At 46.8% G+C, this 12,678-nt stretch overlaps 1 protein-coding gene across 4 annotated transcripts in view; it reads right to left on the bottom strand.

Annotated features, from left to right (window-relative positions):
* The window catches only part of LOC135190635 (cyclin-dependent kinase 11B), a 19,475-nt gene extending 6,797 nt beyond the window's left edge, over window positions 1–12,678 (bottom strand). Inside the window, exons 1-16 of one of the 4 annotated variants that reach the window (XM_064172213.1) lie at window positions 12,601–12,678; window positions 11,825–11,960; window positions 10,774–10,889; window positions 10,469–10,593; window positions 9,801–9,939; window positions 9,118–9,248; window positions 7,911–8,033; window positions 6,581–6,676; window positions 6,338–6,469; window positions 5,484–5,549; window positions 4,754–4,929; window positions 3,980–4,070; window positions 2,892–3,013; window positions 2,037–2,142; window positions 1,079–1,200; window positions 401–508 (exon numbers count right to left, since the gene is read on the bottom strand). In XM_064172213.1, coding sequence (XP_064028283.1) covers window positions 401–508; window positions 1,079–1,200; window positions 2,037–2,142; window positions 2,892–3,013; window positions 3,980–4,070; window positions 4,754–4,929; window positions 5,484–5,549; window positions 6,338–6,469; window positions 6,581–6,676; window positions 7,911–8,033; window positions 9,118–9,248; window positions 9,801–9,939; window positions 10,469–10,593; window positions 10,774–10,889; window positions 11,825–11,935 — 1,764 coding nt within the window. In that variant the 5' untranslated portion in view covers window positions 11,936–11,960; window positions 12,601–12,678. The remainder of the gene's footprint in view (window positions 1–400; window positions 509–1,078; window positions 1,201–2,036; window positions 2,143–2,891; window positions 3,014–3,979; window positions 4,071–4,753; window positions 4,930–5,483; window positions 5,550–6,337; window positions 6,470–6,580; window positions 6,677–7,910; window positions 8,034–9,117; window positions 9,249–9,800; window positions 9,940–10,468; window positions 10,594–10,773; window positions 10,890–11,824; window positions 11,961–12,600) is intronic. The other 3 variants (XM_064172214.1, XM_064172215.1, XM_064172216.1) reach the window with 3 other exon arrangements.

Here is a 12,678-nt window from a genome sequence, read left to right as displayed (position 1 = left end):
GAACAGCTTTGCTGAGTGGGTTGAGGAGGTGGAGGTGGTGTTGGTTTGGGGATTTGTATGAGGTTTGTGTTTTTAAGGCTTCTGAACAGAGCACACAGAATGATTCCAATACCCAAGGCACGAGGTGACAGTGATGCTTTGCACCAATCCATGGCAAGGGCAGCAGCATAGTAAAGGAGAAAAATCTCCCATGTCTCACCTCCCTACCTTCTGTCTGTGGAAGAGGGAACCATTCTAGCTGTGTCACTAGGAAAAATACTGAGGTGCCAAGAATTCCCACTTCTGAATCACAGAATGGTAGGGGTTGGCAGGGACCTCTGGAGATAGCAACCTAAAGAATGGAGCATGCTCATGCTTTGGTCACTAATTATAAAACAAAGAGCAAGAAGGAGGAACAAACCTTAGCTCCCAGCAGCAATTCTGGAGCCCTGTACCAGAGTGTCACAACCACAGGTGTGTAGGGCTTCAGCGGGGAGCCATATTCTCGGGCTAGTCCGAAGTCTCCAACCTAAAAGGCATCAGCAAGGTTTCAATCACTGAGCATAGGGTCACTATCACTGCCAACCTGTGTGGCCATGGTGGCTGCTGCATGGCTCTCTTCTGGACTCACAACAGCTCTGTGTGCTTCTTATGCTGGGGACACCAGAACTGGATGCAGTATTCAAGGTGGGGCCTCAGCAGAGCAGAGTCAAGAGGCAGAATGCGCTCTCAGCCTGCCGGCTTCACTCCTTGGCACAGCCCAGCACACAGTTTGTCTTTGTGACAATTTGGCTGCATGAGGGCACTGCCTGCCCATGGTGAGCTCATCAATCAATACACCCAAGCCTCTTTCTTCACAGCTACTCTCAACCCACCCTGCACACCACACCACGTTTATCTGTCACATCCTCACTTGGATGTTACAGCTGCGGCAAGGCTTTCTCTGTACTGGCCAAGTTTACTGCTTCACACCTGTACATTTCACAAGGCACATCTCCTGGTGTGAGGAATGCAAACCCAGCCTATCCAGCTCCTGGCACAGTGTCATTCTGCAGGACAAGCTTTTCCTTAAGTGTGGAAACTCTGCTGTAAGCCTTACTTTTAAAATGCCCGAGTGACTGAGCAGCAGGTTGGAAGTCTTCAAGTCCCGGTGCAGGATCCAGTTGTCGTGCAGGTGTTTGACTCCTCGCAGTAACTGGATCATCAAAGTTTTCACCTCACCTGAAATGAGCAAAAATGTAGCCAAAGGCACTGAAAACAATGAAATCCAGAGAGTAAATGGTTGGGGTTCTTTGGAGAACAGGAAAAGGGACAAGGGGAAAGGAAGGGATGTCAAAGCAAAAGCACATTACAGACTGTGCCATAAAAATCTATCATGGGACAAGAGTTAAATGCAGAGAGCTGCCAGTAGAGCAAAAATTCATTTGGATAGCTGCAATGTATCCAAATAATGCTCAGAAATAAAAGCCAGTTGGGGAAACTCTCCCAGTTTCACATCTGAACCTCCACTTCACCCTGAGTCTGCAAACTGGATTCACCAGGCAAGTATCACCCAAGCATTACAGGTGTAATTTGCAGCACAGAAGCTTCCAGCTCAACACAAGGGGGAACTTCTCGACTGTAGGAGTCCCAGAGCCCTGACACAGGCTCCCCAGAGAGGTTGTGGAGTCTCCTTCTCTGAAGACTTTCAAGGCCTGTCTGGATGTGCTCCTTTGTGATGTGTGCTAGATTGTGTGGTCCTGCTCTGACAGGGGGGCTGGCCTGGATGATCTCCTTGGGTCCCTTCCAACTGCTAATATCCTGTGAGCCTGTGATCACCAGAGTTCAGCACTCCCAGCCTGCAGTCCTCTCTTAACCTGATCAGTAACATCCACCTGAACAGAGAAAAGTGGAAAGTCCCTCTTCCAAGGAACACTCTTGGGACACTCCAAGGCAGCACACATGACTGTACAGGGCCACTTCTCTGATGTCAGTGCAGCCCAAAGACACTAAGGGTTGCGTTGTGCACTTTTGCTGGTTTCTGAATGCCAGCAGAGTGCAAGTGCAGCCATCAGTACCTGGCAGGAATGGTTGCTTCATTGTTTCCATCAGGCTCTTGAGATCGTGTTCCACGTAGTTCATGACAATATAGATCTTGTCCATATTGCTGCCTACCACAATTTCCTGACAGACAGAAGCAAACACAGCAAAATGAGCACCTTGTATTCAAAGAGCATGCAGAAGTGAATTCTGCACATTCACTGGCAAGGGGAGAAATGGACAAAATCCACACAAAATGCATTTTTCTGTCAGAAAAACACTCAAAACATAGAATCACAGAACCATAGAATCAACCAGGTTGGAAGAGACCTCCAACATCATCCAGTCCAACCTATCACCTAGCACCCAGCCCTGGCCAAGCAACCAGACCATGGCACTAAATGCTTCAGCCAGGCTTTGCTTCAACACGTCCAAGCACAAAGACTCCACCACCTCCCTGGGCAACCCATTCCAATGCCATTCACTCTCTCTGACAACAGCTTCCTCCTAACATCCAGCCTGAACCTCCCCTGGCACAGCTTGAGGCTGTGTCCCCTTCTTCTGTCCCTGGCTGCCTGGCAGCAGAGCCCAACCCCACCTGGCTACAGCCTCCCTTCAGGTAGCTGTAGAGAGCAATGAGGTCTACCCTGAGCCTCCTCTTCTCCAGGCTAAACAACCCCAGCTCCCTCAGCCTCTCCTCACAGGGCTGTGGCTCCAGGCCTCTCACCTCACATTAGGTAGAGACAAGTGTGTGTAGCTCACAAGCAGCACACAGCTGTTCACAGAAACAAGCTCTGCTCTCTGTGCTGACTCTGTTACAAGGCATTTTAACCACCTAGAGGCAGTATTTCAAGGACAAAAGCACTTTTAAAACAAGAGGATTGTGACCTTACTCTGACAGTGACAATATTTAGATGCTGTGCTTTCAGAATTGTATTTATTTCTCTCAGAGACGTAATGGGGAACCCTTCCTTCTCCTTTTCCATTTTCAGCCTCTTCAGGGCCACAATTTCATCTGCAAAGGAAACAGAATTAGCTGCAGATTTCCCACCATGCAGCTGAGAAAATGCACGTTAAGAGGTCCCCCCCAGTGTTCTGTCCCTGGAAGAGGAACACATCAATGGCTTGGTGGTCTTGCACCATTCATAGGAAGGGCAATCATTTCTTCCAGTCATTTGCCACTAGAGTCATGAAGGTTGGAACAGATTTCCATCATCACTGAGTCCAAATCCTAACCCAAGTCACCACTAAACCATGTCCCTCAGCACCACATCTGCACATTTTTGCACACTTCAGGGATGGTGATTCCAGCACTTCCCTGGGTAGCCTGTTCCAGGGCTTAACCACTCCTTCAGCAAAGAAATTGTTCCTAATATGCAATTTAAACCTCCCCTGGCACAACTTGAGGCTGTTTCCTCTCATTCTGTCTGGTTAGGTGGGAGAAGAGACCAACTCCCACCTTGCTCCAACTTCCTTTTAGGGAGTTGTAGAGAGATAAGCAAAGAGACTGAGTTTTAAAAATAGAAATCCACTTGTACACAGCAGAAGTGGATGTAGAGAGGAAGACATAAAAACCAAAGAGTGATATTTCTTTCTACCTTAAAACACTGCAGCACACAACCCCTGCAGGCCAGACCCTGCTTTTATGGATTCACTCACCAGGTGCATCAGATTCTGAAAGCTTCAGCCCTGGCAACTACCTACAGCAGATCTCAATCCAGGAACATCTGCTTTTTGAGCTAGAAACTGAAACTGTATTAACTGTTCTACATCATCATGGCCAGGAGAGATGATTTCTGAACTCCAAAGAGCTAAAAGTGAAGCCCTTATGCCAAAGTCCACATCTTATTAAACAGTAGAGATCCTTCTGCATAAACTGAGATACGTGTTGTTCACCAAGGGAGAATGCAGAACTGTCATCGGCACACAACTGCAGCCTTAAATGAAATGAAAGCAGCAGCTGGAGACCATTTGAACTGACCTGTCTTCTTGTCCTTTGCCCTGTACACTACACCATATGTTCCTTCTTCAATCCTGTTCAAGCACTGAAACTCCTCCACACTGCGACAGCCCTGAAAAAGCAGACACAAAAGCAACCTTTACCCCTCCAGCATCTGGGGGAGGCCTTGGTTAGGGCTTTTAAAGCTCCAAAATCTCAGGAACTGTGACCATTTCCCAGGAGAATTCAACAATATGGCTAGAGCAGAGGAGAATGGTGTCTGGGGGGGTTATCTGCACTTGGATCTCTACAGGAATCCTGAGCAGAGTCTGTGGTTTAGTAAACATAACTAAATGATTTCATTAAGTCTTCACTCGCTTGTTCCATAGGACAAACCCAAATGGCAAAGGTGGCAACTCAGCACTTTGGACTGAAACCTTCCTGACAGTTCAGTTAACAAAAATATCCTTTATCTTCATGGCTCTGCACTCTGCTGATGGCTACAAAAAGAATAAATATCCCATCACAGTTTCACTGCAGATGAGCAGATCTCTCCCCAGTATCTATTTTCAGACAGCAATACCAAGATAACCAGAGTACCAAATGTATCATTACATTCTTATCTCTAGCTAAAAGAGAGAGAGGGAGTTTTGCTCCATGCACATTTTCACCTTGTCAAAAAAAACCCCAGGAGGATTTCCCACAGACTATTTGGTGATGCTGAGTCAGCAAGGGGAACTATCTCCTGCAAAATGCACAGCTAGGGAAATCCATCTGCCTCTGATGTCCCCAAGAATCCTTTAAGGGAAGCCCTACCTGAAGTGCAGGGAGATACTTGGGAAGCTCCTGTTTCAGCTCAATGGGGGAGGAAGCTGGTGAATCAGGGATATAGTCTCCTTCTGTCATGGCATTGGAGTGAGGGGTACCCTCCCCTGCCTCCTCCTCTTCCACTTCGCTTCCTGCCGAATCTCGGTCAAACCTCGACTCTGTAACTTTAAAAGTCAGAATCAGTGCTGGAAAGAGGGAGCCAACTGGAGCAGTTAAGTTCAGATTTAGACAAGCTACATCCATGTTTCACTGCCCTAGGAGTGCAACTTCTGTTAATGTAACAACAAAGATCAATGGGAAGTCAAATTTCTCTTTGCAGAGATGATGATTTCCAGAACTTGTTTACAGCCTGGACATAAAATTTCCAGCATGGCAACAAAAGACATCTCTACACAAAAAGAATGAAAGAGAAAACTGACCCCAGGCAACTAGTTCTGATGGCAAAGCTTTTTTGGTGAGGACATGACAAGAGACTCAAAAATGAAGAAGGAGGAAAGCTCAGTAGGCTTGGATCTGATTTCCTCTAAGCATGGACCGTGGAAGAGATCTCAAGGGAGTTCTCTTTCTGAGATGAGAAAAGCCCCACAGTGACAAACATGTGATGCTTTAGAACAAAGGCAAAACTACAACAAGAAATAGATTGTATCTGCAGAAACAGCTGGATTGGGCAGCAAAACCTCAGCCAGTGTTCTTTAAATATTCACTATTTGCATTGTACCAACTGGGATGTGGTTTCCATTCTCCCGTTCCTCCTCTTCGCTCATTTCTTCTTCACTCACTTCTTCTGCAAAACAGAATCAAGTTCAAGTGAGTAACCTCAGCACTGCTGCAGCTCCCTGCAAGGCAAGATCACTGCTCGAATGCTTTGCTAACTCTCTAGGCCTTCTCCACCATCAAGTTAGTGACCTCACACTTGTGTTTCACTTAGAAAGCAAAGGCTTCCCCTAACTCGGAAGCTACAAAGATGCAGTTCTGCTAACAAGGAACACAATCATCTGGGAATTTGGGGAGGGGGCAGGTGAGTAAATTAAGTCACAAAACTTATTAATTAGTATTTTCTTACATGATTGATTTTAAAGGATACCCAGCCATCAGAGCATGCTTTTGTGCCTTTTCTTTGCTAGTTAACAAGTAAGACTTTTTTTAATCACTAGGTGTTGGTAAAAGGCTTTACTAAACCTTCCTTTATTATCTTCATCTGCTTGTACTGGTATAAACCCCAACAGTACCTGAAATTTGCAAATGAAAGGAATTTAAACTGCCAGGCATTTGTATTTCACCACTCCCCCAGTGAGTGCAGAATTGTTGGGTGATAAAATCAAACTGTGTCAGCCTTACACCACAGCTTACACCACTGAGGAAGTCCAAGATGGCTTTCAGTGTTCCAGTCAGGCTGCTGTTACCTCTACATACAAGGATAAAACAGGACTTGGTTTTTCTCTTTAGTTACCTTGCCCTGTGAGGTCTCAGCCTACCCTACCCTAAGAGAAAAGGTAAACATTCAAATAAAACACAGAAAGAGGAACAAAGAATCCCAACACACCATCATCAGCCTTGCTCCCTGTCACTCACCAGCTGACTGCTCAGACACCTCCTCAGAATTGCTTCCTGTCTCCTCCTCCTCCTCCTCCTCTTCCTCTCCTTCTTCCTCAGAACCTTCGCTGCTGGACTCTTCCTCTTCTTCTTCTGAGCCTGATCCAGATTCTGCTCAGGAAGAATCAAAGATATAACCAAGTAGGTGCAGGTTCTCAGAGCAGTGTTTCCTCGGCAGACAGCTGCACAGGCAAGGACACCTACACAGCTGTGTTTAATCACCTGATGAGGACTCTGCTGAGCTGGTTTTTCTCTCGCTGTCACTGATGTCTTGCAAGTCTGAAAGAGGATCTCTCTCTTCTGGTTTCTCTTCTTTTACTGTGGAGACCACAAAGATTAAGAACAGGGTGCTGACTGCATACCACTTCTAGTTACAGGCCACTCTGAACACCCAGACAACTGCTGTACTTTCTCTGGCCCTTAAATTGGTGCTGAGCATTCTTGCAGAGGAAATTCAGAGCACTAAAGAAAAATAAAGTAATTCATCCTCTGCTCAAAAGACACAACAGCTTGTCTGGACTGGAGTGGTGCAGGGTCAACAGCCAAAAAATGTGGAGGATTGACCTTTTGATTTTCAAAGATGATCTATGCCTAAGCTTCTCCAACAACCAAAGGGAAAAAAGAAGGTAAGTGACATGGTACCAAGTACCACCACAACGCAGCTTCACCAGTGTGTGTGCACACAGAACTTACTACTCTAATGCAGCCACTCTGAACCACCAGGAAACAGCAGGGGGGAGTAAGTGTTGATGGATCAGACCACAGCTTCCAAGGACTTACTGCCTGCCTCCACCTGGGCTTTCAGCTGGTCAGACTCTGCAATCAGCTCACTTGAAACAGTTACACTCATTTTGACAGCCACACAACCTTAACAAGGCAGACACACAGCTCCTCTTCTTTAACCAAAGAGACTTTTATGTCAGTTGTGCAAGTCCTCTACTCACAGTCAGGACCTTCTAGGCACGGGAAGGGCTTAGAAAACAGAATTCAACCATCTAACCAGAATACTGCCTTCAAGATGTATTTTCTTCTCCAAGATGACATTGTTAGTGGTGCTTAAACTATACTGATCCCTGTAAGGTAACTTTTTAAGGTACTTTAGTTCCTACCAACAACTGGAGCTAGTGTGAACAATCCCTCTTTTAACCTGCAAAGGATTTAAACTACAAAATGTTACAAATTCAGTCAGCTGCTGCTTTTATCACTGACTGAAGTGGCTCACTTTGAAACTTTTTAAATTGCTACTCCAACTACAGAAAGGAAAGGTTCAGTTTTTCACTTGCACAGTCACCTGCAAACCCAGCACTGCTTGGCAGAACAGTGCACAGATTCCCAGACTGCATCAGGTTGGAAGGGAGCCTCAGAGGTCACCTCACCCAAGCCCCTTGCAGTGAGCAGGAGCACCACATGTGCACAGCCATGGACAATCCAGGTGCGCCACCATGGCTGCAGTGGACAATACCTTCGACAGAGTGCCAGGGATAATGAAACACTACCCCAGAAGAGCTCCTCCTAGCCCCCAAAGACACGATGATGAAGTGGCAAATGCTACCTGGTTTCCTGCTATCTGCTTGCTCAAGCTTGTCTCTCTGCTGTCGTAATGGGCTGCGACTCCAGGGTCTCATTTTTACTTTGTCTCCATATTCTTCCCTCACTGTTCTATGGTGAGCAGAAACTAGTGAAAACAAAACCGGAAAAATCGTTACATCTCCCTGCCCTCGGCACTTCTGCCTGCCACCACCACCTGCTCTGCATTTTCCCTTCCAAACTCAAGGGGAACAGGGAGGAGCAGAAGTGGAACCTGGCTGTATCTAGGAGAGCAAAGGACTTTACCTCATGCACAATAAAAAAAGGGGGTTGTAGCACTTCGAGCAAGGTGCCGCCAGACTCGGAAAGAGAAGCAAGATGCCCTACCCACTGCGCAGTAAGCACTCTGAAGCTGAGGCAGTTCATGCCACAGAGAGAAGTGGACAGATCAGGAAGATACGTAAAAGAATAAAACCAGCTAAGGTTTAGAAGGAGCTGACAGAGCAGTTAGAGGAATAACTAAAATGAAAAGCTGGAGCGACTGAGCAGAATCAGTGTAAATCCCAAGCTGTTTGGTGTGAGCCGAACTAGAGCAGTAAATATGGCTTCTGCTGCTCTGGAACATCTTTGTCACTTGAGCACAGGAACAGGCTCTGAGTTTCACCTCTGAAAGCTGGGACAGAGATCCTTTCACCCAAAATGATCTGAACTTAGCCTGCAGGTACCTGATACGCCATAAAAGTGAGGTTCATGTGTAGATGTTAACTGAAATTGCTCAGTTATCAGATCTTCCCCACTTGACTCCCACCAGAGCCTTTCTCATGGTTGGAGCTTACACAGTCTGTATCCCTCCCCTTGCAAGTTATTTCCCCAAACCCTTGAAACACTTCAGACTTCCACTTCTATTGAATTTGACTTAAGCAGTTTCAGAAGCAACTAGCATCATGAGAGATACACAGGCACAGATAATATCAATTACATAAATCTTGTTTCTTCAGGAAACCAGATGGAAACAGAGAGAGGCAAAGCAAGACTTAGTGACTACTCAACAGGCACATGGCATTGATTGACTTCCCTGTGTAGAACTTAATGGAATCTTTCCCCTCCCATGAAGAAGCCCTCCCTAGTTTCAGCTGTGTAAATTCTGGCACTGACCTAAGCAACAAATGCTTTCTCCACCTTCACTGTGCCAGCAGGCAGTGAACCCAACCAAGGCTCCTGCAGACAGTTACCTTCTCTCCTGGCTTCCCGTTCCTTACGCCTCTCCTCAGCTCTCCTCTCTCGTTCTTTCTGCTCCCTTTGCTCTTTTTGCTGCTCTCGGATCTTCCTCTCCCGTTCTCGCTCCAGCTGCTCCAGGCGGTCTCTAGGAAAGAATCATCTTTTGGTTATCTGGTAGCTCACTGCAAATTCAGTTGATGAAGCAAGAGGAAAACAACTGGCAGGGCCATTTGATCTTGTTAGCAGCACCACTGGCTGCACACCAGCCAAGAGCAGATGCAGCTCTTCAAAGAGAAAGCTCAGCAGCTCCAAACCACCCCAGCTTCTGTACTTCCACCAGGATTTCAGCAAGTTCAGTTAATAAATGCTCTGGTACTATGAAAAATCTAGTTCATGCCTTTGTTTTTTTTTTTATATAAGTGTAAAAATGATTATTTTTTTAATAGTAAAAAACTGGCAATGAATTCACCTAGAAACAGCTGTTGTGATGAAGGCACTTAGATAATGAAAGGCAAGAGCACATCTGCATCGCACAACACACTCACGGGAAGGCAGCACTGCCAGCAGACCTCACAAGGTTTTTACTCTGAATTATTTGTGATTTCAAGAAGAGTGAAAGGTTAGAGATAGCTTTGGAGGAGGAAGCTGTTCATCTCTGCTGGCTTGCCACAGGGGAGGGAGGGAGGGATAGATGTACCTCTCCCTCCTGGAATGCTCCCTTGCCATCTCTCTCCGTTTCTGTCTTTCCCATTCACGACGGGCTTTATCCTGCTCTTCTCTATGTCTCTTCCTACGCTCATGCTCCCGTTCTTTCTCTTTCACTCTGGCATGTTTCCCTAAACAAACAGAAATTCATTTTGGAGTGTTACTGGTCAAAATATTTAGAGCTCCTATTTCAAAGAAGCAAAATTAGAAAGGATGAAACTCATGATAACCTATTTTTGTCTTCTCTGTTATTGTCTTAATGGAAAAAGCCTGCTCTGAAAGGGTGTTGGAAAGCTAAAAGATGATAGGATCCTGCACAAATAGTTGCACTAAAATCAGAAACAGGCTGTTAGCAACAGGACACAACATGAACACTTTCAGAAGGGGTGAGGTTTGCTTTACAGTCAGGTACAAAGATCACAGCTCAAACCACTACTCTCACACAGCAGACTCCATGTCCCTGTCCCAAGGCAGTCAGTGATCTCTCAACACATCTACACCCACTAGGGCATTAAACACAACCAAGACATACCACACATTTAAATTCCTTTGTCTTAGCCACCTGATGTCTTTTCTTCATTATCTACTTTATACCTAGTGCCTGTTTGGCTTCACTTTGGGAAGCTACCAGAAACGTTACGCAAGTGCAGCAGTAACAACCTTCTGCTGAATGACTACGGTGTCTGCGTTTCTCTTTCCTCTTCTCATCTTTTCTATGATGAGTTTTTTCCTTCCGTGACATTTGCTGTGGTGGTTTTATAGCCAAGGAATCATCTTCTTCTCCTCTAAAACACAAGACAAACTAATAAGCTCCAGGAGGTTACAAGTAGCGTCACAACAGACTGTGAGTTAGTTCCTCTTTTCTCCATTTTGAAGTTAAATTTCTCCCCTTCAGGTATTCTTAAAGCTTTTCCTCAGTACTTCTAAAAGTTAATTTCTTCTTAAGCTTTTTCTCTTATCCTTACCTGTCTTCCATAGAATCTTCCCTCCTGTAAGGTGAATTTCTGATGGTTATTTCCATGCGATGATCTCTCAACTCCCCCTCTTCAAGAGAATCCCGCTTTGAATCCCTATCATCTGACTGTGACAGAAACACAAGGAAGAGCAAAGCTGAAATGCAACTGAATGTTAGGCCACAAAATGGGGGAAAACAATGAATAATTATCATTTTTTCCACTGCTGGCTTAAAAGCCATCCTCAGCTGGTCACACTAATAAACCAGACTAACTCATAAAGCAGACATTACATAGTTGTAGGCAACCCAATGGAGTTTAGGTGCAATGACAGCTGAGCTGTACAGTCAGTATAACTAGCTAAAACTAACCAGTGATTAAGGATTACCTCTTGTGATTTTTGTTCCAAAAGAGTCTTATTTTGTACACAACTGTATATAAAAATTATTCCAGAGCAATTATTTAACCCTCTTTTTCTGTAAAATCTTTCAAAGCTTGTTACTGGAACTGCAACTTTCAGTTCATAGAATCAACCAGGTTGGAAGAGACCTCCAAGATCATCCAGTCCAACCTATCCCCCAGCCCTATCCAGTCAACCAGACCATGGCATTGAGTGCCTCATCCAGGCTTCTCTTGAACACCTCCAGGGATGGTGACTTCACCACCTCCCTGGGCAGCCCATTCCAATGCCAATCACTCTCTCTGACAACAACTTCCTAACAACATCCAGCCTAGACCTCCCCCAGCAAAGCTTGAGACTGTGTCCCCTTGTTCTGTTGCTGGTTGCCTGGGAGAAGAGCCCAACCCCACCTGGCTACAATGTCCCTTTCTCTACCTTGTCTAACCAATAACCAGGAATGAAAGCACAGCATATGAGGTGAGGCCATTGGGATCTTAGCAAAGCATCTCTAGAATGAGAGAGAGAGCACACAAAACGTGCCTAAGAGCACAGAGGAGGTGCAGAAACAGGGCAAGAAGCCTTGTTCTCATCAGGAAATGAGGATGAGGCCCTGGAGCTGCTCAGGTTTCATCAGAGCCGTTTATGTACCAAAGAGTAGCTTACATTTTTCATACGCTTTATCTCTGCCTTCTCCTCTTGCTCCTTCCTTCGTTTTTTTTCCTGAAGAATTTCATCTAAAGTTTTCACTTTCCAAGAATCCTTTTCATCACCCATTTGAGTTTAAAAAAAAAAAAAAGGTCTGAAAAAGAAGACAACATTCATGAAACCAGGAAACCTACACACGTCAGACAGCTCAGCACCGCTCTGTCCGCTCCGCACTGGCTTTTCACATGCCAGCACTCAGCGGACCGCCCGGGGGGAAAGTCAAGTGAGCCCTGACTTAACACTAGACTAGGAAAGCTCGAGTGAAAACGAGACGCACACAAAGTCTTTGCTACGAGCTTAGGGATCGGATGGAGCGCAACGCCTGTGAGCGAGAGCTGCGGAAGAGGCAGAGGCAGTGCACAGCCCAACCCGTTACGCACAGCCCCGCTGCCGAGAACCGCCCCTCTCAGGAAGGCACCAGCCCCGCTCTCTAACCCGCCGCCTCTCGTTGCTACCGGGATGCAACCCAGCCTCGCCCGCAAACGCTCTGGCGGTCGGGAGGCTGCCCGGGGCCAGCGCCCGCGGGGGCGCGGGGGGGATCCGCCAGCCTTGCGGCCCACACCCGGCCCGGCCCCAGCGCCCGTTTTCGCCTCAGGGAGCCGTTTCACCAAAGGTCCCCATCTCCGCCCGGCCCCTGTCCTGTTCGGTCCCGCGCCACAGCCAGAATAGCCCCGCAGCGCCTGCCGGCCCGGGCGAGCCGCCCCTGCGCCCCCGCGGGAGCGGGGCCCACTCACCGCCGCCGCTACCGGAGCCTGGGACGAGCAGCGCGGGACGATTGCGCCACTTCCGCCGGACGGCGCAGCCTGATGACG

The sequence above is a fragment of the Pogoniulus pusillus genome, chromosome 36 (assembly GCF_015220805.1).
Source record: "Pogoniulus pusillus isolate bPogPus1 chromosome 36, bPogPus1.pri, whole genome shotgun sequence".
NCBI lineage: Eukaryota > Metazoa > Chordata > Aves > Piciformes > Lybiidae > Pogoniulus > Pogoniulus pusillus.
Note: the sequence above shows the minus strand (reverse complement) of the source record. Positions and strands in the feature narration are given on the sequence as shown.